Source organism: Centropristis striata, chromosome 22, assembly GCF_030273125.1.
Source record: "Centropristis striata isolate RG_2023a ecotype Rhode Island chromosome 22, C.striata_1.0, whole genome shotgun sequence".
In the NCBI taxonomy this organism is placed as follows: Eukaryota; Metazoa; Chordata; class Actinopteri; order Perciformes; family Serranidae; genus Centropristis; species Centropristis striata.
In genome coordinates this window covers 7,827,567-7,853,911 of record NC_081538.1, presented here as the reverse complement: position 1 = coordinate 7,853,911, position 26,345 = coordinate 7,827,567, and the positions used below count along the sequence as shown (strand labels likewise).

The following is a 26,345-nucleotide window of genomic DNA, read 5'->3' as shown; positions in this document are numbered from 1 at the left end:
TAGTTCACTGGCAAAACATAACACACACAAAGACAAATACAGCCAGAGTTGCAATATACTTTCATTCGTCAATCTATTATCCTTAACCGCTTAACCAAATTCAGGTTTCAGGGGGCTGAAGCCGATCCCAGCTGACATTGGGTGAGAGATGGTATACACCCTGGTCAGGTCACCAGACCGTCACAGGGCTGACACATAGAAACAGACAACCATTAGAACTATCATTAACTCCTAGGGGGAATTTAGAGTCATCAATTTGAGGAGGAAGCCAGAGGACCAGGAGAGAACCCACACTGACACTGGGTGAACATGAACTGGGTGAACAACACAAAAGAGCCACAAACCAGATTCAAACATTCAACCCTCCTGCTGAGAGGTGATAGTGCTCACCACTACGCAACCGTGCAGCCTGGAATAGCTAATTCCATCATGACTATGATTGATGATGAGCGTTAGGCTGTTTGGTGCCCTCTGTGGCACTTAAAAGGTGGGGAGAAGTTTTGGCTGCCTTAACCAGATCTCTCTGCTTCTCCATGTTGAAGCCTTGAGACCCCCCCCCCCCCCCCCCCCCCCGTCTCTCTCTGTCTCACCCTCCTCTCTTCTCCTCCCAGTCCCCCAGCAGCTTCTCCTCCTCCTCATACTAATCGCAGCCATCGGGGGAGGCTGCCGTGGGTGCTCCCAGCGCCGGGTGGATGCGTGCAGCGTGTCTGGGCCGGCTTTGATCCTGACGCTCTCCTGGAATGCAGCCAGGAGTATTAGGCACTTTTCCACTCTTGTCTTCTTTTAATTACGGACCCATAATGAAGGCTGCACGCTCGGCTGCAACACATCACACAGTGAGAGGAGGAGGTGGGAGATCCCTCCCTCCATCACACCCTTCTTCCCCTCCACCAGCCTCCTGTCTGTGGTGTCGATCCCTCTCTTCTGCCCGTACACTCCTGCTTCTGGCTTTGCTTCTTTTTGTTACTTTTCTTTTCTCAAAAGGAAAGGAAGTCTGTGTGTGAAGCAGTGTTTCACTGCCCTCTCTAGCTCAGAGGTGTGACATGTTGCACCTGTAATCCCACTCAACAGTAATGTCATGAGGTCCTGAAGTATTTCATTACCACCTCTGAAGCTCACTTATGAACACACACACACACACACACACACACACACACACACACACACACACACACACAGTCATGGATGATTCATTGATAGGACCGGTCCTACAGAGGCAAGGCAAGGCTTCTTCCAATAATTGGTATTACACACAGATTGAACAGGCTTGTGAGTATGCAGTTGTGCGTCATTGTGTAATTAGACAGATCCTACATTCAGCACTGCAATTTCAAAATCAGTGCAGGACTTTGATTTGGTTTTGGCATCAGTGCTTTTCAGCGTTTTTGTTGAAATGGAGGAAGAAATAATTTTATACATTATTAAAATGTATTTTTATATATGAAGGTGCATCTCAATAAATTAGGTTTTCATAGAAAAGTGTATTTATGTCAGTAATTCAATTAAAAAAGTGGAAATAACTAATTATATAACTATAATTATATAGATTAATTACACACAGAATGAAACATTTCATGTCTTAATTTATTGAATTCCTTCTAATTATCATGATTATGGCTTACATTTAATGAAGACCTTAAATTCAGTGTCTCAAAAAATTGTAATCTTACAAAAGACCAATTTTAAAAAGTATGTTAAATATTGAAATGTTGGCCTCTGAAAAGTATGTCCATCTATATGACTCAATACTTGGTTTGGGCTGTTTGACTTGAACTATTGGAAATTGATTTTTCCATGATATTCTAATTTATTGAGATGCACCTGTATATATTTTTTAAATAACAGCATTCTGCCGGATTCAAACCCGAGTCCACCGCAGCAAGGACTCACCCTGAGTGGTATGCACTGTACCAGTGGGTCACCGGGACGCCCCCAGATGTTGTATTTTTGCAGGTCTTTAGGTGTTAGGACTACCTCGTCATCAGGCCGGTGACTTCATGGAATGTTGTCCGTCTGACTGGGCTATTCCCAATGCAAAGGCTGTTGTAGGGGTGGGCGATATGGCCCTAAAAGAACATCACAATATTGCAGGCTATTTTTGCAATAACGATATTCTTGACGATGTTAGGAAATACTTAAAAAGATAGAAAATATGATGTTTTTTTGTAGTCTGTATAAATAATTAAAAATCTAAAATGTAGTTTGAAGTGCAAATCTCAACAGTTGCCAAATATAAAAAAATGTAGTCTTGACTCTTGAGTATGAGCAAATAATAAAAAATAACCATTTAGGGGTTCCGGGGGCATATTTTAATGACATTTTGTAAAGGAGAATAAAGTTTATTGTACGTTTTATTTAAGGGATCTTATTTTGACAGTCTTCTTGTAAATTCTGTGGTGGATTCTCTTAACACACTGTGCTCTTACTTTGAAAGCTGCATGTGTTTAGCGGCAGGGAGTAAGTAGCTTTTTGTGATTAAAACAACTTTAACCACTACATCAAGAAGTAAGAATGTTGCCAATATCATGATATGCATTTTTTTTAACCATAGAAAAAATATACTGATATTATCGTGAATGATACGATATGGCACACCCCTAGGCTGTAGCATGGCTCACCTACAGCTCTGTCTCACTCCAGCTTGTTGACAAAAGGTGGCACCCCTGCAATACAGGTCAGACACATTTGGTTGAGTTCAGGAGCATCTTGGACACTGCTGTTGCTGAGCTGTTTGAATGCCTCCATCTCTTTCCCTCAGTGTGTCTATAACTAACTGGGTCTTAACTACACAATGGCTCAGAGTGAGTGAGAGCCTCCAGGAGGAGTCATGCTCCTGAGAGGATTAAAAAGGTCATTCTCTATATGCTGACTTATCATCACAATGGGCCATGAATCAGCTCTACATGTCTGTAAACCTGGAAGGCCTCACATTTATTTCAAGTTCATACCAGCCATTAATCATAATCTTTCCATTTGCCTTTTTTCAGATCAGACCTGTCGATTAGAGCTGTCCATTAGCGGTGTCTCGGACTGAAAACGACATTTATAAAAGCATAACATTCTTAATTTCTCAGACATGCAGAGTGGTTCAGATATATATATGCTTGAGATAAGAAAATCAACTGTGTGTGTATGAGTAAGGATATGGTAACTGAGGATTCAGACTGAAAACAGGCTTGAGTTCAAACAGAGCAGAGGGTTCTGTTTATTTATCAGTTTATAGCATCTGTGAAAAGGCTGCTTTCCCCCTTTTCACTTGGTTATATTCTCATCATTGTTGTGGTATCTACTTAATCCTTAGTTCAGTACAAATTCAGTTTAAGTTTATTTGACAATGATGAATTGATTTGTGTGAATGACACTTGCCTGTAGTTATTTTTTAGGCTTAGAAGACGAAGAAGAAGAATTACTTTATTAATCCCACAATGGGGAAATTCAACCTCTGCATTTAACCCATCCTTTTTTACACACAAGTGAACACAACATGCAAGGAGCAGTGGGCAGCACATTACTGCGCCCAGTTTTTAGTCTGGGACTGTAAAAATCGTTTAGTGTAAGCCCAGCATAAGTTTTCTTTTGTAAATAAAGAAGATATTTTTCACACTTATCCTGTTCCCTGTCCAGCTTTTGAAGATCCCTATGTACAAGTTTTCAGTGTGCCACCACTTCATCATTTGAATAAGGGGCGAGGCGACGGCATCTTTCATATAAAGTACCTGCTTCAAATCAAAATAAACTTAGTATACTCATTTAACAGGGATAGAATGTCAGAATTAATGCAGCATCACATGAGAAATACCACCCACTTGACAAATGCATAATAAATAAAATCCAACATTTTAAAAGATTTGCAGCAGTGCATAAGTGTGAAGATTTGGTGTTCTTGAAGGCAAATAGTTAACAAGGGAATTAGCAATGTAGCATGGTCGTCGTCCATTAACTGCCTTGTATACGGTATGGACGGGACCAGGACGACAACCTCTTACAGGAAGCCAGTGCAGAGCAGCTAAAATTGCAACATAACATGTTTAGTTAGTCTTTGATTGCCTGGTAGATAACCAAGGATTCTAAACATAAAGATTGTGTGTTTATAAATCCCATCGGATGTGCTACGGCTACACTAAGATAAGAACAGCTGTTGTTCGAATGATTAGAGCGTTATGTTTCTGTATGCATGAACAAACAGTGAGTGAAGTGTACCTTTCTCAATAACCCAACAGGTCATTCCAACAGTGTGTGCCAGAGGGCGCTCTGTAGCTTGGAGTGACTGTGTCATTTGAAATCTGTCAGACCAAACGGTGATAACTCTGATGACCTCATGAGGGGATGGTGTGACACGTTGTGTTCCTCCTCACTCTGACCTTTGTTCCCTGTGCTGTTTTATAAAGCACTTTACCTCAAGCTGTTTTTAAAGTTCTCACACTGTATTTAAATAATTTGAATTAGTGTTTCCCAGACTGGACTCCAGAAGACATAAAGCGAGGGGGATTCAAATGCTCCCATGGTGAAAAGATTTATGAATTTCATTTTTATTACATAAATTAAAGAATGGTTTCAATGCTCACAGAATCCAGGCTCAGACGGTGGTCTGTGATGACACTGTCTCTGTTGTCAGGGTCATGTGTGCCCTGAAACATTTGAGAACAAATGATTGTTTGTATTCTGTATCGATGGGTTGTGGTCATTCTTGTTTGTGTCCACCAGAGGGGGACAAAGCTCTACTATTCTTCAGTGTGAGTGCTCCTGAGAGGCCTGAGGTTCAGAATCACAACAGGAAATGTAGACCTTCAATGTAGAGGGACAGCATGACACAGGCACTCACCAGCTGAAACAGGAAACACACCATACTGACACTGAGGCCTGAAGGTGGTTGTGATGAATATGTGTGGCTTCAGCTCAAAAATCACCTTTAGGTTTCTTTCTTTCTTGTGGCAAAAATTGGAATATTTTTAAATGAGTCACCTAAATGGAGACGTTTCAGACATGCCCCGGTTAGGTATGTCCTGGTTATGCATGGTGGCCCTGAGAGCTCACGGCGCAGCAACTTAAATGCAGATACACAAAACTCAAGCAAATAGAGAAAACGTCTTAATCAATTTGACAACACAAGCGCAGCATTTAAAAAATGCGCTGCAAAGACCACAACACAACACAATAAGAAAAAGCGATGCAAATAGACCTTGTTTCCAGAGGACACTTAAAAGTGATGCTATTTGTTATTTCAAGATAATGATAATTTCACGTTTTAACGTGATATATAGCGTTAGCCAGCTAGCGTTAGCCCGTATCAATCACATTGCAGTTCAAATCAAATCAAATAAATGATTGATACACGTTTTAGTTGGTCTCCCTCAACGGCACTGAGTTGGTTTTTGTCTTGCTAGCACGCTAACGATAGCACGATATCGATTGGCCGCTAACATTCTCATGCTATTGATCGGTCGCTAACGTTAGCTTGCTATGATTGTTGTGAAATTATCATTATCTTCAAATAACGTGATATCACAGGTGTGTCCAGACGTGTGCATCACTTTTACGTGTCCTCTGGAAACACTTCTGTTGTGTTGTGGTCTTTGCATCGTGTTTTCTAAATGCTGCACTTGTGTTGTCAAATATGTAATAACATTAATTAACACATATTCATTTGTAATACAGATGATATGGGACCCCACTAACTCCAAATATAAATATGCACACATATGCATTGCACGTAATTTTAAGGTCTAAAGTTGTACTATATGTATACAGATTTGAGCGAATGAGCTGCCCAACACAATATTGGCATTTGGTTTAACATAAGTAATTCAGTGTTTTTTATTTGTATTTTCATTGATGAGCTACCATACTGAACAGACTGAGACTTGAGATTTAAAAAAAAAATAGTTGTTATATTTGCAATTTTAAAAGGTCTTTTCATATTAGTCCATGCATTCTCATGCTGAGTTAACAACCAAACATGCGATGCGAAACATGTTCAGCTTATTAGGGTAGTCAGTGTTCCAATGTTCAGAAAACGTTGAAAACCTGTGAGGCAGTATTTAATTTTGTCCCATCACATACTGTGCAGTGAACTAATTATGGGTGATGAGTCTGGGCAGAAGACAAAGCTTTCTATTCTGCTCTTCCCATTGAGAAACAATGACGCTCCTCTTTTTTTACATACATTGTGTGAATTTCAGGGTTTCCGTTGAATGAACATGCTGTCTCTCTGTGTTCACATGGCAGCTAACAGTTTGTCTCTCTGTCTTTTCTCTCTCTGTCCATCTGCTGTACGACTGCACCACACCTGCTCACCAGGTAAGACTTTTACTTTGATATATTTGCCTGTTTCCTATTTTGTTTCCTAGCAACAGCTGGTTGTCTTGTGTTTTGGACGATAATTTCTTCCTGGACAGGTGTTCAGACCTGTTGCATGCTGGGAGAGAAATGGGAGCTCTGTTTGAAGTAGAGCTACTGATTTTAAGTCAAAGTCACATTTCTGTAAGGCTTTAGTGTGTGCTGCTGCTGCTGTGTGCGTGTGTGTATCTAAAGGGATGTTCTTCCCACTTTATTTATTGCATTAGTCATCATGAGCGAGAGCTGCCCCTCCCCTCCGTGACATAATCCATCTGTCTGTTGGTCTCAGCCTTCTGAATGTCACGCTGCATCTCCACTGTCATATCTCAAGCTCCCCCATCACTTATTTCAATAAACAACAGCTGTGTACACTTTTTGTTCTTGTACTTCCTACATAGTGAGGACCGGAACTAGTTTTTAACCAGAGTGAGGACATTTTAGCCGGTCCTTACCGTTTGAGGGTTAAGACTTGGTTTTAGGATTCAGGTTATAATTATTATGGCAAATGCTATTTGCACCCAGGTGTCCGTACCTCACAATGCATTTTCCACCCGGGCTGGATAGCCAATGTGGCTATTTACACCGGGGTGTATATGATGGCAGAGACAAGCACCCAGGTGTCTGTAGCCAGCAAATAATACATTATTACCTTTAAAGTGAATAATAGGTAAAAAGTGACTACCTATTATGAGTCATTTTTGTATGAACATGGTAAAGGAGCACTATATTCACACACCTGCCTTGGTCTTATAAGTTAACCCTAACTCTTACCCTAACCCTAAAGCAGGGGTCAGCAACCTTTACTAACAAAAGAGCCACTGTTGGCTAAAAAAGGAGAAATAAGGTTGGAACGGAGCTGCAAACCTTATTTTGAACCTTCAAATCACGATAAAACAGCCTACTCAGTCTAAATTAGCCTAATAGCGTACTAATAGGTCATACCGAGCATTTATTAATATGATTTTGTCCAAACGCAGCGAGGACCCAAGTGCAAATGAAAAGTTACCCTTGCCCTAAAGTTTAGCAACCGATCGACAACCTTTACCATCTTCCAATCCACACGAAACTGAGCAAAACCTATATTTTTCTACCACACAGCAGGGAGTCAAACCCACTGCCTCATGACTTCCAACCTGAGCGAACAAAGATCAAAGTACAAGCGTGTGTGTGCGTGTACAAGCAGTGTTTTGGGCAACATGGTCTCACAGGAATCCGTGAAATAGCCACGGATTCGCTTCACTCAAAATCTGTGGAATAGCCACGGAATCACTCAAATTTCCGTGAAACTGACACGGATTTCGCTACAATGCAAGTTAATGACAGTCATATCCCGTGGCTATTCCAACATACAAAGTGATTATGTACATTCACTGAGTGAATATTGAGAAATATATAAATAGCCACGGGATATGACTGTCATTAACTTGTATTGTAGCGAAATCCGTGTTAGTTTCACGGAAATTTGAGTGATTCTGTGGCTATTCCACGGATTTTGAGTTAAGCGAATCCGTGGCTATTTCACGGATTCCTGTGAGACCAGGTTCGTTTTGGGATGTGATGGAGGAATGAGATGGATGAGTGAGTGGATGTCTTTTTTTCTTTACTGCTCCGTGTGCATGTGTGTGTGCTTGTGGGTCTGTCCGTGTGTGCTTGGGGTATGTATGTACGTGTGTACAGATATAGTATCTGTGGAGATGGTTACCATGACAACAACAGGCTGAAGTAGGAGTGCTTGTGGCAGGCAGAGCACAGTGCCCTCTGTGTTTCTGTCTCTTCCTCTCTCATCTCTTCTTCTACTCACCCTCCATGCAATCATGCGCGCCGTGCCCAGCATTCTGTGTGCAGGCTCAGTGACGGCCATAGGAAGAGTAGCTTGAGACCAGACTGACGAGTCATGTTAATTCACCCCACACACAACAGTGATGTCACAGTGTACTGACACACCCTTCTTCTACATCACTGCAGTGAGGTGACACATCAAACCACTGGAGATTTCTAGGTGGGGTTATGGTATTCTTTAGTGTCATGTTCACATATTAAAGCAAAACCATACACTGACAGATTTCAGTGAACAAATATAGACATTTAGCCAAATATAAGAGTATTACACATTGTTGACAGAAAAACAAAATAAGGATTAAAATGGATGCAGCAGAACCAGACAGCCTTGATTTACTCTTTTTCTCCATAGTTCATGTGGAAACAAAACAAATCTATTATTAGGATCATCTCCTCTAAAACAATAGTTACTACTGAAACCAGTTTTTATATAAACCTCCATCAGCATGTCTTCTCCCTGCATTATATCACCATGCACACAACAAGCAGGAGGCGAGCAGCAGCCTCGCTGATGCCTGCAGCGGCATCATGGCTGCATTTCTTTTTTCAAAATGTCATCGGTCGCTGAGTTTGAGCATCCCTCAGCCTCTTTTCTCAGCCGGCTACAACTGACCCAGTTTTGCAATAGCACTGTGTGTGTGAGCGCATGTGATTGTGTGATAGAGAGAGGGAGAGAGCCGTAGAGCCAGACAGCTGCAGCAGGTGTAAACATCTTCTTTCCCAGCATGCCTCATGGTCATGGTAAAGACCGGACGCATACTGACCTGGTATACTGGTTTAGTTCACTGCTTTATATTCATCCCCGGTAAAGCAGCTGCTGCTCCTGGACATACCTGAAGCTGTCATCATTGTTTTTCTGCTGTCTGATATTGACAGATAACGTCTCGGTCGTGTATTGATGTGCAGCATGTGGCTTATCTGTTTATAACACAAGAACGCTTGCATGACAGCTGGGGAGATCAGAAGATAATCACAGGAGCACATGATAAAAAAAATCCATCTTTATGTAATTCTACAATTCTACAATGTCATTTAGCAGACGCTTTTATCCAAAGCAACGTACTAATGAGAGTTAATACAACACAAGCAAGGATGAAGTCAAGAAACACAGCTAGAGTAAGTGCCTTGGGTTAAGTTTGAGTCCATTAGGACGCGAGTGCTTATAGGCCGTGAGAGCGGACAGTGCGATACTTATCGTTGTCATCTGTGTAGATTAACCCTTTATCAGGCAAAGAACTATATTTGGTAACTTCAGGTAATATTTTGAGAAAAAAAGTTGCAATTTTACTAGATTAAAGTGGCAAATCTACAAGAAAAAAAGTCACAGATTTAAGAGATTTAAAGTGGCAAATCTGTGCGAAAAAAGTCGCAGATTTACGAGAAAAAAGTGGGGAAAAAAGCAGCTTTTTTCTCCCAGATTCACCACTTTAACCTTTAATAGGGCACTCATTGAAATACTTGCAAATTCCAAATTTCAACCCAAGAGAATATTGGAGGATATTACATACAGCCAGAATGTGTAAAAAAAAAAACATACGAAAATAATATTTTGAGAAAAAAGTTTACGAGATTAAAGTGGCAAATCTACAAGAAAAAAATGCGCAGATTTATGAGATTTAAAGTGGAAAACACAAGTCGCAGTACGTGCCTACGTGCTGTAACTTGTGCTACTGACACACGACCTCTTCTGCCGTTTATGTTGGAGAACTTGTTGGTTTGCTGCTGAACAGGTAGAGAACAGTGGCTTTATAAGAGCTGCCTGCTGCTCACTATCACACTGTAAGAGCAGTAGAACAGAACACATTCACGACAAGAGACACCTTTTACCTTGTCACATGTTCTTCACTGTCACTTCTTTGCTAAAAAAAAATGTAATTGATCAGGTGAAGTTCGGACAAACTTGTTACATGACATGCTTGCTAGTTCACACGTGTCAGTATACATTACTCTCTGCTTATTCGAAGTTTCTTTAGTTCAGCAGTCAGTAGCATCTCTCTCTCCCATTTCATCAGAATGCTTCAGTGCTACAGTTTTAAATTTGGCTGACTTAGGCCGCGTTTACGCGAGGACGCTTGCAGGTAAAAATGTCAAAATATTTTATCGGAAGTGCCTTTCATTTAGACGATGACGGCGTTTTTGGGGCTTAAAAACGCAAAAATCTGAAACCACCCTCCAAAGTGGAAAAGTTGAATCCACTCCGCCGTAGCGTGTCCGTCTACACTGACAAGACGCAAAACTCTGCTCAGATCTGCTCACGTCACGTATGTGTTTACGTCACATACGTGTTTACGTCACATACATGCTCCAGTACAGGAAAATAAACAAACATGTGGGATTATTTCCATGCGTCGGACCTTCAAGCTGCTCTGGCAGCTCTAATAAACTTACAGGAGTCTTTCCACCAAATGTACAGGATATGTACAGATAGCATTACTGAACAGAGAAGGATCTGTAATTACCTTTTACATTTTGGATGCAGCAATTCGTCGGAGGCGAGCCAGACGGCTTTGGATGAGACCTGGGAGATCTAGTGGATGGTGGAGAACTTTGTAGCTGATGAAAATGCGTGGTGTGACAAGTTCCACATGCCCAAAGATGCTCTTATCGCTTTAAGTGATGCCGCCTGGCATGCATACAATCCAATTCCACACACTTTTGCGTCACCGTATGCACGCAGATTTCCTCCCGAAAACGCTCGTCTAAACGCAGAATAAAAAGTGAAGACGTGACACCACTTTTGCGTCTTCTGTTCAGACCGTCATCATGTAAACGTAGCCTTACTTTAGTTCAAGATTAATTTATTGTTAGTGTACAGCACAGGCTCGCAAAACAAAATGCTGTTGTAGTCCCTTAATGCTCCACAAAAAGAAAAAGAAACAGTAGTACTAGTGTCTCTGATCTCCTGTTGCCTGGCCAGCCCGAGTCATGTTTCATCTGTCACACTTTCCTGTGAGCAGACAGCAGCCGGGAGCAGGCTGGGGATTGGAACACTAGTTGGCCCGGGTGATTGTCTCAAGGCCCACTGGACTAAATCCATTCCCCATGTTTGTAGTGTGGTGATGCTACTGAACAAGGAGGTGAGTTTGTAATGACTATACATTTGGTCATGTTTAGTAGCCAACAGGCTGCAGGACACAAAAAGCTTCTCACTGTTATTGGTGTCCAATAAGTTACCTACACTGTAATAAATGATTCTGTAGTCATTTCATTTTACTTAATATATTTGATAAAATGTATTAAATATAAATGCGTCCTTGATTTTAAGGCAGTTGTTTAAGCAACTTTAATATAAAAATATTTGAGATAGAATCTACTTATTTTGATCACATTAAATATAATCTTTATGTGTATGTAATTCTAAATCAAGAGAATTTTGAATGAATCCAACACAATAGAATTAGTCCGTTTTTAATTGATAGGCACTTCCTGTTAAGTTGTTATTAACTCAACTTGTAACGTAGTTAGATTTAACTAATAATATTGCGTGCAATCTGTTGCCTCAATTTTATTGAGTAGCTATTGTTAATCTTTTTTTTTTACAGTGTACATTCCCATTAACTGCTTTTGAGCCTTTGGCAGAGACAGCAGTCAAACCCAAAACTCAACTTCATAGGTGCACTTTTTATGTACCTTATGTGAAACAATACTTGCGATTTATAGGAGGAGAACATGTTGGGATCTTAATCAAACTAAACGTAGCAACCTTTCAGAACAAAGACTCACTTTCAAACAGACTGTCAGACCTTTAAAACTGGTTGAATCCTATTCCCCAGAAACGCTGTGGCACTATCAGATAAACAGCCGTTTTATTTGACCAAAGTAATGCAATGGACTGTTACATTTGCAATTGTGCGGCACCTTAACTTGAAAGCGGTGTCACTATTGATACTGCACCGACACACACCCTGGATCAAGACATATGCTGGAAACTCCCCCACCGGCAGAATATGTCATGTTTTAAGAATACTTCAAGACACATATGCAGTAGGTAGTATGGTTAAGATGATGGCTGTAACAGGAATGTGCAAAATATCGACCAAAAGGTCAGTGGCTTAAAAAAATGCAAAGCAAAGCTCAAGAAGAGCATTCAGCTTCTTCTGGGTAAATAATCCTCTGATGAACAAGCGATAGATCCAAAGTGACCTGCTGCCTGTGTGCATTTCATCTCAGGAAGATAATGACGGTATGTGCTCCTCTCAGAGAAGTGTACGTGTAAGCTCCTCGTCTGGTTCTACATTTCTGACATTCATCTGTACGATTACCTCAGCTGCAGTCTGCATGAGAAGCGAGATAGGTCTCCTTACAACAATTACTATTCCCATCATACACAAGGACTATTTTTGAGTGACTGACCTGCCTCCCACAGATTGGGATGAAAACCATAGACTGTATAAATAATGGATGTAGTCACCGTGACGTCATCCATTGGTTTGTGGACTGCCCGTTGGAGGCATCGAGTTCAGCGTTACACTCGTTGCCATCTTGTTTCCGATACGGGGAGCAGACAATATTTGGACTGTGGAGAAGCCGCTGCTAATTCATGTTAGCATTAACTGGAATGTTCATTTTAGCTAGCAAAAACAAAAACTAAATGTTTGTTACTTACGTCAGAAAAATGGACTCCCTGTGGTGTCTGTGGTGTCTATTAGTCCAACCAAACGCTGAACAAGACATTTTTACTGAACAAAACGTTCAAATAAACTGTCATTAAGTGAAAATACAGTGAAAGGGTCAAAGTTATGAGACCAAACTGGTAAACATCCTTTTTGAAATCTATATAACGTAATATTTAACTTTATTGACAAGTTGCCGTTGATACACATCGTTGTGTTTCTCTCCTAATGACGGCTCGCCTTATTAGCCACCTGTCAATCAAAGGTAGCCACGCCCCAAATCATATGATTCTTTATCTTCTATTTTCTACTAAATGGGGCCATTATTTGCCCTATTAACATCAAATTGTCTTGAAGAGGATTTTTTACTAGAGACCGAGACCATAGTGTTGTCCCCCAAAAAATTCGGAGTTTTCTCATTCACCCCTGTTGGAATTTTTGGTAGAATGCAGCTTAAGGCACTTCCTGGTTTGCCTCCCTGCTCAGACCCCGAGGTTGCCGCCTGATGAGAGCACAAAATAAAACTTCTATTATATTTGTCTTGTCATGTGAGAGGCAGCTATGCAAGTAATCCAATCTGCCAACAGAAGAAGAAGAAGCTTGTCCCTCACTGACAGACGGAGCATCCAATCAGCAACGAGAAATCATTGTCCAATACATACCTAATATGTACATCTTTCCCAAGTGTTATTTTTCCTCCTTTGCTAATGTATTTTCTGAAATGTTGTGCTCCCTGATATATGGTCACTGACTGAATCAGCAGCTCTTAGCGTCGGAGCTCCACTTACTGGTGACTGAGTGTATTGTCATCAGCCCAGCTGGGATTCACAATACGTTCCCTCCCTTTTAAAAGTATTTTCAAGAAATACACACAAAAAATCGCTGTCTTAAATTATGCTGAGCTGTTAACCTTATAAAACAGTGCTTCTTTGGGCTAAACTAAATGCATGTGCGGAGGTGCCTTTAAACTGTGATGTGTTCACTAACGGAGCATGTGTGATGGCTGCACAGCTCTGTTGGACACGTGGAAGGCATGACAAGAAGAAGCCAGATAGCAGAGCAGACTGTTCATCATTTATCACTGATGGTGACAGGGGACAGCTGAGAGTTTCTGTGCAGCCTTAGGTATTTTTTTCACAGATCTTCACTGAGAAAAGGGCCAATCTGGAGCTGACTGAGGCAAGGAGGTGGAAGGGAGGAGAGACATTGAGATGCGCAGGGATTTATTTACACCACGTCATTTTCACACTGACAGCTGATGAGTGAGCACACACACTGATGAAGCTGCAAACACTAAGCCACTCTTAATGCTGAGTCTAAAGAGAAGCAGCAGAGAGGCATGTGAGCCATGGATTAATCCACTGCTCTATCTGTCTACCTGTCTCTCCGTCTGCCTCCCACCACCACCTCTGAGCTGAGGATGGAGAATATGCGTGCTGAAAGCTCTCTTAATCGAGAGCAGAGCTGCTCTTGGCAAATTCACCTTCATGACACCGTTAGAGAGAATCTCCATGCTTCTTCCTACATCCTGTGCACCTCTCTCTCTGGCCCCTTATCTGTCTGGCTCTTTCCAAATGTAGTTTTCATTGCCACACAGCTCTGCTCACTCCACTGCCATCAGCTACACCTTCAATTGGCACTGTGAAATATCTTTCTCTCCGCCCCGCTCTTCCTGCTGGTCTGCTCAGCCAGGTAGAGGATTCAACTGAATTACTTCAGATCAAGTATATGATCACACATATACGCATGTATGCACACAAGCGGTTGATTCAGCTAGATTGCATGCAATGCGGTATCAGTCATGGCGCCTTTACACTCAGCTGTCATCTATCTCATATCAAAAAGGCTCACCAAGAAGTATTAAAGATAGATTGAATTCTGATAGTTCAATTCACTTCCACAGGAGGTTTGGAATTCATTCTAGCCAGTGCTGAAGGGCTGTAAAACCGTCTGGCTCTCCATGTGTAACTCAGGTCAGAACGCAGTCTGTGAAAGCCAGGGGCTTAATAGACCTCTCACCCATGTAATAATGTGAGATGAAGTGACACTAAAATATACCAAAATTAGCCTTATTTCACCCTGTTACATTAATAGATAAGCCTGGAGATATTCCTTTTTTTCTCTTAGTCAGTTCTCATGTGCAGAGCCAAAACACCAGCAAATGTACAAAAAACTACTGTGTGTGTATCAAAGCCTGATGTATCTTCTTTCTCTGTGCCACAGAGCTCTATGATTGTCCGAAATCAATTAGCAATGTGCCCTTAGGGCATCCTGGTGGCACTCCTGGTAGAGTGCATCCCACAGAGAAAAGCAGGCGACCCGGGTTGGAATCTGGGTTGAGCCCTTCTCTTTCCCCTCTGTCTCCCACCTTCACTCTATAACTCTCCACTGTCGATAAACCAGAAAAACATGAACATTAGAACACAATTAATCCGCTGTTGGAAATCGGAATCAAGGTTAGACGTGTTGTGCGTTCAGAGTCACTTTCAAATCACCTTTCTTCCTCATTCTGATGCTGGTTTGAACTTCAGCAGGTCATCTTCACCATGTCTACATGCCTAAATGCATTGAGTTCCGGCTGATTAGATATTTGAGTATTTGAGGAGCAGTCATAGGCTGTATATAAATAATGGAGGTAGAGACCTTGACGTCATCCATTGGTTTATGGACTGCCCGTTGGAAGCCTCGAGTCCAGTGTTTCATTCGTCGCCATCTTTTTTTTGATACGGGGAGTAGACCATATTTGGACTGTGGAGGAGTGAGAGGGATCTGATCACTGACTACAGCCTCTCTACACCTCAGCCTGACTGAGAGAAGTCACTGCTCAATCATGTTAGCATTAACTGGGATGTTCATTTTTGCTAGCAAAAACCAAAAACCAAACTTATGTTACTTACCTCAGAAAACTGAACTGACTCCTTGTGTGTCTGTTAGTAAAAGTCATTAAGTGAAAATACAGTGTAAAAGGGTCAAAGTTATGAGACCAAACCGGTAAACTTCCTTTTTTATATCCATATAACTTTATATATTGCTTTATTGAGACATTGCCGTAGATATGCATTGTTCTGCTTCTCTCCTGATGACGGCTCGCCTTGTTAGCCACCTGTCAATCTAAGGTAGCCACGCCCCAAATCATATGATTCTTTATCTTCTATTTTCTTCTAAATGGGGTAATTATTTGAACTATTAACATCAAATTGTGATGTTAACCTGTTAATGAAGATGTTTTACTAGTGATTGAGACCACAGTGTTGTCCTTAAAAAAATTCTGAGGTAATAAATCAAGTGAAAAGTTTTCTCATTTTGCATTGAAATGAATGGACAGAAATCTTTTTTCGCAGCCACACTTAGCACCCCCTGCTGGAATTTTCGGTAGAATGCATCTTAAGGCACTTCCTGGTTTGCCTCCCTGCTCAGACCCGGAGGTTGCCGCCTGGGACCAGTTGAACAGGTGTATAAAATAAAGTGGCCAGTTTGTGTATTGTGGAGCCTCTAACCTGCAGCAGAGATGAGCTGCAGAGGCCTTCAAATATGTATTATTATGCAACACTTCCGTTACCTGTTTTAGGTGCTTAACGTCATACTAGTCTGGATTAGTTAAGCCATGTTTAAACAGAGCGATTTTGCCACAATGCATGCAATTGTCTTCTACTGCAAACACAATACACCCTGTGGCACAGCACCCTAATCTGTCCTGTAGTTGGTGATTAAGGTCAGCACACACTCAGTGCTTATTGTGCAGGTAGTCATTTCCTTTCCCTTCCCTTCATTCACTAACTCATCCCTCTCTCCTCTCCTGCAACCCGAGCCAACATTCCACTGCTTCAAATAGACGAAGGTTTAATGAGGATGTCCAGTCCATGTGATGTGATTTGAAGAGTAGAAACAGTGGCTCCTGGCTCCTGCACAGCTGAAAGGAACAGAGCTTTATGTAGGTCTGATTCCTGCTGACGCCTCTGGAAAAGGCTGCAGCCCAGGCTGTATAGAAACACATTAACATCACTCTTGTCAGCTGTTTGTTGTTTTCTTTACTGTTTAAAGCTCTTATTCAAGTCCCTGCTCCAAATGAGATGCTAATAAATATTTAAATGTGAGCAGAGAGATCACAGTAATAAGTCAAGCTACTATCGGTTGACTACTCTTTCATTTGTCATCTGAACAAATATTGCTCTGTGGCTCAGATTTCTCTTTTCTAATTATGGCTGATGATATAAACATTTTACATAAAAACAGCTGTTCCATTGATTACATACATACATATACAACGGCCGAAACTTCTCAGGCACCAGTTTTTATTTTTTCCTGGCTCTGATATATGTGTATATTTTACCTCACTTCCAAAGCATTTTTCTTTCCAGAGAGCCATTGGTTTTACTTCATCCCAGAGACATACTGGCCTAGGTTATCAAATATAAATGTCCATATTTTCACTTATCTGTATGTTTGTAGCATCCCTGGCTGAATGATGGTCCACTCTTTCTACTGATGTTTCACAATATTTATTAATAAACCGTAGCTCCACCTTGTAAAATCACCTTAAGAGCTACGAGGGAAAATAGCCAACATTAGTATTAATGTAAAAGTCCTTATGTGCTAATGCTAATTACAAAAAAAGCCACTAATAAACATACAGATGAAAAATAAAGTACAACAAACCGTGTGGCGCTGTCAGCCAGGCACTATAGAACCTTTTTGATACTTTATACTCATTTTTGGATGACGAAGCACTCCTTTTTATCCATCGTTTGTTCTTTAATTTAAAATTCCATCTCCCGGTCACTAACTTTCAAAATGAAAGCACCCGTTTCCCACTAGACGGCACCTTTTCAAAATAAAAACATCAAAACATTGTAAAACACCTAGAAACTATACAAACATGAAAAACAGGCTATATAATATAAATACACAATGAACCTTGCTAAAGGTCATTTACACAGTAACTACTGTCCTTTTCTCTGTTTCTGTCTTGGGGTTTTTTTCTGCTGCTGTTGGTAATATAAAATGTTTAAATAGAATTTCAAATAGGCTTCTATGGTCACTTTCAAATATAAAGTCTGGTGGGCTCGCTGGATTCAGTGATGAAGTAGCAACATTGTTGCATTTTTCATTTGGTTTGGTTTGCTTCCACACTGTGCTTTATCAAGAGCACCAAGCATTGTAAACAATGTCACACTGCTGCCACTGTCCTTTGTCTATTGGACAGAATATGTGAGGGAAAGAGCTAACACTTTTTTGCAAAGCAAGCTGCTGACTTTAATGTATTGTTGGTGGAGTTTTTTTCACTTTGATGTTGCATTAATGCATTGTGGGTTTGAATTCATCAGCCACCGTTCTGTTGCTAAATCATTTGAAGACCTGTTTGTGTGTGTGTGTGTGTGTGTTCTGTGATCGTCTGACCATATTTGGATAAGGAACTTTACTTTAGTGTTAGACCATGTTTGTCCTCGAAACATTTTTCAAGCCCGCTACTACCTTGGCTGGTGTTGATTCTCAAATTTTCAAATTCAACCCAGAATGCTCTGTGCTTTGGTTCACTTTCTTCCTTTGGTTCGGACTGCGTTCACAGCTGCAGTGAACTGAACTCTTGTGCACTTGGAAGCAGACTGACCAGAGTTCGGTTCTTTGGTCCGCACCAGAGTTTGTTTGAGCATTCACATCAGCAAAAAAAAAACTGGACTATCTCACAAAACGCACCAAGGTTGGTTTCAAGTGTCAATGCCCCCTAAGTTTGAGTTCCTAGACAGTACAGTTAATAGTCTGATGTATATGCGCCTTACAGCCAATCACAATCCAGAGTTTATTTAAGGCAATTGTATAATAATAACACAACAGAAGGCAAGGTAAAGTACCATAAGATATCATATAGCCTAAAACAATGTACACTAATATAACACAACACAATATAATATGTGACATAGTTCAACATAACATGAACTACTGTAACATAGCTTGTATAATAACATGGCAAGCCCCAGAGACCAGGCTGGCAGTGGGAGGTTGTTATCTAGTCCTGCCCAATCTCAAATCTGAGATGTTAGATTTTTCCTGAACCCACCATCAAGGAAACATAGACAGTTTCTCCTCACAAATACATGCAGTGATGAGTTTGATGAAAAAAGGGGACAGCTTATTAACTCTGATGGATTACGTTTCCAGTTTCAAATCTCTGCAAGTGGAGGCTGCACAGAAGGTCATTTCAGTCTGATAAAAACAGAAGCTGTGACATAAAGAGCATATACAGTATATATCAACATATATGTAGACAGTGCACGGCAACATGTAATCACATGCTGTATGTTGTTCTTTTTTTTAACCTTCTTTATCTTCCTGGAGGATGTGTGAAAGGCGTTGTCATTTGGCTTGACACGCGTGTTTGTGTTTGTGTTTGTGTTTGTGTGTGTGTGTGTGTGTGTGTGTGTGTGTGTGTGTGGCTCAGAGGTAGGTGAAGCAATGAGATGATATGTCAGGCTAGAGGACACAGGCTGCCCCTCCATTCTGCCATATCTAACCATGTGTCATTTTACATTACAGTGCTACAGCACCGCGGCCATGTCCCTGTCTGTCCTTGTGTGTGTGTGTGTGTGTGTGTGTGTGTGTGTGTGTGTGTGTGTGTGTGTGTGTGTGTTCATGTGGTAACAGTCAAAGGGCGGTTCGCCGGGTGGCCACTTGTGACAGGTTGCATCATGTGACAAGGACGAGGTGAAAAGCAGCACATTAATGCTGAACCCTTCACTCATGTAGAAGGACTTCCAGCTCTCCTGGAGGCATGTTGAATGCTAAATGGTAAATGGACTGCACTTATATAGCGCTTTTATCCAAAGCGCTTTACACTACAGACGGCACTCATTCACCCGTTCACGCACACATTCATACTGGTGGCAGAGGCTACCCTAAATGGTGCCATCTGCCACCATTGGGAATTCATTCACACACCGATGAACGCAGCGTCGATGAGCAATTTGGGGTTCAGTATCTTGCCCAAGGGTACTTCAACATTTAGGCTGCCATGGTCAGGGATCGAACCACCGACCTTCCAATTAGTGGGCAACAGCTCTACCAACTGGGCCACAAATACCAGTCAGCATGCTCCACTTGGTGTTCAAGCCAGCTTGGTTAGTGACATCAGTCCACATGCTCACATTACACAGTTCTGCCAGGAGGCTGCTGTATAAAATCACATCACCATAAAAAATGTATCCTTGTCTTTTTTGTCAGTTCCATGTCCTCAGGTCTGTCTTCGCTGTCCACCAGCTGAAAGAGACAGCTTTGTTTTGACTTTAAAATGATTTGACTGTTTATGATAAATGAGCATGTTTGATTGTTTCCCTTAGTAGATGAAAGAGTAAATCCTACTAATGTATAAGTACTATGAGTTATACAATACCCAAGAAAAATGTAGTGATAAGTTTGAGGAGACACCTGAATACATGAGTGGAGGACTTTGACCAATCATTGGAATCCCAGAGAGTGAGACTGAAGAACTTCCTGTTCTGCTACCTCAGCACCACTGCTCTGGAGTTCTGCCCTCAGTACTGTACATGCAAAAATAATGTAGAAGCTCCTCATCATTTCATACACTGGACTGAGATGCAGAGTAGGCTCTCTCCACAGACTGGACACAGCATGATCTGGTTCTGTATCTGTTGAACCGCTGCACCCAATGTTCAAATCTGTTGAATTTTGGACGCAGCCAATTAATGTTGACCTCTGCTTCAACTGAAAGTGGATAAAACATTTTTTTTAAATGTCTAAATGTGCAGAACTGTACAATAACAAACTTATCTGATATTGAAACCAGACAACAAAGATATTTGTACAGTGAAGTAAACTGAAGATGAACCCAACAGCTGGGACTCTGGTAAAGGAGTTGAAAACAGGGGTTATGAATGATTTAGGCAAAGGGGGTTTGAGGGTGAAGGGTGGTCAAGGTGGTTGAAATGTGAGTAGCAATGAATGAAGCTGGCGGTGTACACAGGTGCAGGCAGGTGTGGCAGAAGGCACTCCAAAAACAAGAGTTACAACAGGAGACAAAAACACTCGGATAATATCAGGCTGGAGCGATCCTCAGAAGGCTGAGCTACTGCTGATGATACGAAGCAACCTGGTCTCACAGGAATCCATGAAATCTAATTTCCGGACACGGAAGGAACACGGATTTGACACGGATTTCGCTACAATGCACGTTTATGACAGTCATATCCCGTGGCTATTCCAACATACAAAGTGATTGTGTACATTCACTGAGTGAATATTTAGAAAATAAAACCTCTATATTTCTCGCTAGACATGTGATCAAAATCCATTTTTATGCAGAAACTAAGTCAATGTTTTTTGTTCTGACCGCCGGGACCTTAAAAGTCACGTGACTTGGAACAAACCAATCGGAAAAAATATCCATGGAATAGCCACGGGATATGACTGTCATTACCTTGCATTGTAGCGAAATCCGTGTCAGTTTCACCAAAATTTTTGTAATTCCGTCGCTATTCCACGGATTTTAAGTTAAGCCGAATCCGTGGCTATTTCACAGATTTCTGTGAGACCAGGTTCTACGATGACACTCTGGCAGCTTGTAGAGGTAAGAGGAGGGGAATATAAGCTGCCGTTGATTTCAGTCCATGATCCACAACTGTGGCCCTGGAGGAAGTGCCCAGAACCCAAACCCAAAACCACAAAATAAAATCCACCCAAAACTCGGAACCAGTAACTAAAATACACCCCAGAAACTCAAAAATAAACTAAAAAGAGTTCAAACAATGACAAGTTGCTTGGATAAGTATACAGATACAGCAACTAGGTTTATTGTCATTGTACAAGACAACGAAATTTTGTTTGGAGCAGTCCTCCTCCAGTTGCACAGTACAAAATATTGATATTTATATCAATATAGAAAAATACTTCAAACAAAATACAACATTATCAACATTATCAACGCTGTCAGCAATATATGTATAAATAAAATATATATCCAAGTAACAATGTTTTAAAAAGTCCAAGTCCTTAAGTGCAATCTCTATACAAGTGCAGTCAATTTACTGTTTATGCAACCTTTGTAGACCAGTTGAGGCTATTTATGCTTCCTGAATGATTTGCTCATCATATAAGCATCAAAGCTCATTGACTGAAATTAATAATGGTGTATGATTGGATTCTTACTGCTGCTCTACATCGCTGGTTGCATGAAGTGCACACATTCTCACCACACACTCTGTTTTTATAAATAACACTGTATGTGTGGGAGCTGGCTTTTACATGGTTTGTGCGGACACATCATTTATACATGGACCACGCTCTGTACTGACTACTGTAAAGTGTTCCGTCGCTGCCAAATAACAGAAATGCTTTAATGCAAAATGCACTCAAGAAAAATGCTCAAAGCAACATTTCCACTGAGAAAATATGAGGAAATTGTGCTTGTAAAGATGCACATTATTTATGTGTAAAGCAAAAACTTGGATGTCATTGCATTTCTGCAAAGCTTTGACATTAATTACTGCAAACCAACACTGGTTTAAACTCATTTTTCTAGCTTCCTTCTAAAAAGTAGAGCAATGGGGTGGACTGGTGCTGAAGCCCAGAGGCATTCACACAGAATATTTGTATGTGAGGCGAATGTGTGCAGCAAAAAACAACAGTGGATACAGCGTGTGCTGTGGTAAAATTGCTGAGACTAGTTAGCAGCACTTTTAAAAGCTATGTACGACTAAAGACTTCTTAATAGTGAAGTCAGCTGTTTTAAACGTTTCACATTAATGTCCTAATGTGCAGCTTGTGGGAGGTGTTTGGAATTCCTCAGTGAACTCGAACGTGTCATGTGCAGATGAGTTTGTGGCTCAGATCCTCCCCGTCTGACTAGAAGGCGAGTTTAAAAATACTGCTGCCTCTGATGCAAATCTCCCAGGATGCTACTGGAGAGCAGAGGCTCAGTGTGGAGCATGCTGGGAAACGCACACACAAACATAAACACACAGAATCCAATGCAGAGCTGAGGAGAGGCGGAGAAAGGAGGAGGGAGGAGGTGAAGAAGAGCTCATTTTTAAGTACAAAGGGAGAAAAATGAGGAAAGTGTTTTCTATGAGATAACTGTGACAAATACAAAACACAGTTTGATGTTAAAATTGCAACAACTGCGATTGAGGTGAGGAGACATTAGAGAAAGAGGAAAAAAAGAGAAGATGGTAGACAATCAGAGAGACCACCTCTCCAGTAGAGTTTGAACAGTATCAGACAGCAAATAGCTTTGTTCCTCATGTCCCCTGTTGCCCCCTTAAAGCAAACTTGCTCTATTTCTACCTGTTGTCTTGACAAATCTCATTCATTACCACAGCCCTAATTCACTTTGGTTTTATTTATTGTTTTTCCACTTACATTACATTTACTTTCCTGGTATGCTTTTAAAGTGAAAAAATACAACAACAAAAGAACAAAATACTGACAGTAGATTTCACACTGATTGAAAAAAACAGCAAAATCCTGTAGATGTGATCGAGTGATGAGTATGACCTGGCCTGTACGTGTTTGTTGATCCCTGACCATGGCATGCTACATGTCCAAGTATCCTTGGGCATGATACTGAACCTCAAACTGCTCCTGATGCTGTGAATGAATTCCTGATGGTGGCAGGTGGCACAGTTTAGGGTTGCCTCTGCCACCAGTATGAATGTGAATGGGTGAATGAGCGCTGTCTATAGTGAAAGGGATTTGAGTGGCCGCTAAGGCTAGAAAAGTGCTATACAAGTGCAGTCCATTTACAGTGTTTTTTTTAATTCTGGCTTTGTATGAAAAAACACAGTACAGATACAGTATTATATATATTTTTACTTTCCAGTACTTATTTATAAAAATGTTCTAGCTTTACTTTTTGCGACTGTGTCTCAAAGGATTATGGGACAGCAAGTGTCAGACAGACATGTGTTGCATTAGAGTTGCCACCTATAGGGTTGGAAAATGAAGTCAATAAGTGCCAAAATCTGTAGTCCCTTAAATGGGCAATTGAGAACGCCTTAAAAAGTGAGTCAATCCCCATAGACCCCTATGTTAAAACGCCCAACTTTATACACACACACACACACACACACACACACACACACACATAAATGTGCACATTCTATGTATCTCCAGTCATATTATTTCTGTCTACTAACACAGCTCTGTCTACTGTGCTGCACTGTTGGAAGTTTCATTATAAATATATCATTGGAAGGTAAATTCTACCTCTGTATTGAAACCATCCATTCCATACCAGTGAACACATCAGTAGTAGTGGGATTTGAACCAGCATCCCTCCGGTTTCAAGCTAAAAACAACAGCAAAAATAAATCTGATTGGATAACAGGTTTTAGGACAGTGACTCTTCAATGTCTAAAGCTAACTTCTAAAAATAGAATTAGATGAGAAAATGTATGAAATACATGAGATTAAATATGACACTTAGGAAAAAGCCTTTCCTAAGGCCCAGAATGTGCTAATGGTTTCTCTCTGGTCTGGATATATGTAACCTACAAGGGAAACACCTCAAGTTATAATGACTTTGCCAGTAGTCCTCATCATGAGATATATTGGGGTTTTGTGGGTACATCTTAGTGCATAAAATACTCCAGGATGTCACACAGCCCCATTCCATTCAGGAGAATGCTTCTCTGTCACAGGAAAGTGTTGTGATGGTGCATTTTGTAAATGAATTTGGTAATAATAATGTAATTGTATTATATTCACTCCAAAGTTATTGTCCTCCTTCCATGGCAGGATATACATGTCATGGTAAAGAAAGTGAGTCTTTGTGCCCCAAGGTGCTTTTTGGGCTCTGAATGCATTTCATGCGAGAAAAGTTAATTTTTGACACTAAATACATTTGGCTTTTCCCAGCATTCACCTCATGAAGACAGCAAGCGTCTCATTAATGAATAGTTCTAACATCACGTCTCAGGTTCACATGAATATGTGGAATTCCTTTTCTGGCAGGATCATTGTGTTCTGCCCACAGCATCATAAGCATCACACTGGCTGATGAACAGATTCATTTTCAGACTGTGCAGGAATATGTAATCACCATCCATGTTCATCCTTTCTCTCCTCTCCTCTTTTCCTCTATGGGGCTGCCAAATTACTGGTCTCAGACCAGCTCACATCATCCCCAAGAAAGCACCAAAATGCACTGATAATTCCTTTTGTACACACAAGCAGATTTTGCCCATGTTGCCAAGCAACACAAATGGCAGTGTCAGAGGTTGTTGTTAATTTTTCACACAGCTGTGAAGATGTATGTAGCTACAGTGAAGCCATTGGCTGCTAATTAGCCATCAACAGCTAGCAGCACTTCATCTGCTAGCTGTGACCCGGGCAGAGATGAACAGCTGGGCCTCACACTGTCTGCCTGGGCAATTTTGGTGCAAGACTACTACTCATACTGTCCGCCACTGATTCTACACATGATCATTTATTGATTTATTTATTTTTTAACTGATTTAATCGGTTGGAGTTCTGCAATTTAAGGTGTGTGTACATGCAGCAAAATTCAGCTCACATTTACGTTTTTGACTGTCCTCCGCTGCCATCTTGCGGAGGTAGTAGTAATGATGACGGTGATGTAGACTTTAAATGGCGCATGGGAGGGATGGGTCGAACAAATGGCGGACTTTCATCCAGGAGAATGGGATTCTTGTCCTGTGTGAAAACAAGAGTAAATAGCTTTTTATGCAACTTATGTTTTTTTAACGAAATTTCAGTGGCTCACGGTTTGTGAATCACATTCTTTTTTTTTTTTTTTTTTTTTTTTAACAAACATTTTTTTAAGAGTTTTTTTGCCCTTAACTAGGACAGTGGTTTTGTTGTCTAAAATTACAGAAACAGCGAACCGTACATGTATGTATAATGACGCGAATGGCTCACATGGGTCATTTTGACAAACTCTCATACGTGTCGTTATGGGTGGTTTTGACTGTCTATTCTGTCATTTAGGTTGGAGATCTTGATGTCCAAAGGATGGGTCCTACTGATTTTGGTAATCTGACTTTTTATGTAGTACAGCTGTAGCACATTCCCTCTGAATTGTCATAAAAAAAATAATTTGTAATAAGTTTATGTGACATCAGGACACACAAAATTTCAGATCTGCTAACAAAGTTGGTAGGTTTAAAATGGTGGCAACTGTCTTGACCATTTTCTCTCTGGCATTTAATGGCACCAAGCTGGCTTTTAAAGACTTGCTCCTCCTTGGAAAATACAGATAATGAAAAAAAAAGCCCTGCTAGCAGGATGCATCAACAGTAACAGTGTGTTTCTATATGTGAATATGAGAATTTGCCGGTGCCATATATGTCACCCACACACAAACACTCCCTACTATTCATGTACATTCAAACAGCAATATGTCACCTAATGCGTTTTCACTCAGGATGTCCCCTTGACCTGCCATTTCCTCCCACTGCTGAACGGTGGCTCTGGCCTTTTTACTTAATGCACCACATGTGCTCCATCCACTGTAGCACTGTAGCCTGAGTGCATAGTACTCTTTCAGAGGCCCAGATTCATTACATTAGACCAACCCCTGAGCCCCTT

The 26,345-nt window shown here is 40.9% G+C and overlaps 1 protein-coding gene across 3 annotated transcripts in view; it reads left to right on the top strand.

Annotated features, from left to right (window-relative positions):
• The window catches only part of LOC131960517 (pleckstrin homology domain-containing family A member 5-like), a 241,091-nt gene that overhangs the window by 99,257 nt on the left and 115,489 nt on the right, over nucleotides 1-26,345 (top strand). The window contains exon 4 of one of the 3 annotated variants that reach the window (XM_059325754.1): nucleotides 6,564-6,666. The exons of 1 other annotated variant lie outside the window; for it this stretch is intronic. In XM_059325754.1, the coding sequence (XP_059181737.1) occupies nucleotides 6,564-6,603 (40 nt within the window). In that variant the 3' untranslated portion in view covers nucleotides 6,604-6,666. Of the gene's footprint in view, nucleotides 1-6,297; nucleotides 6,528-6,563; nucleotides 6,667-26,345 lie in introns of those variants that run through there. One more of the 3 variants, XM_059325755.1, reaches the window with a different exon arrangement.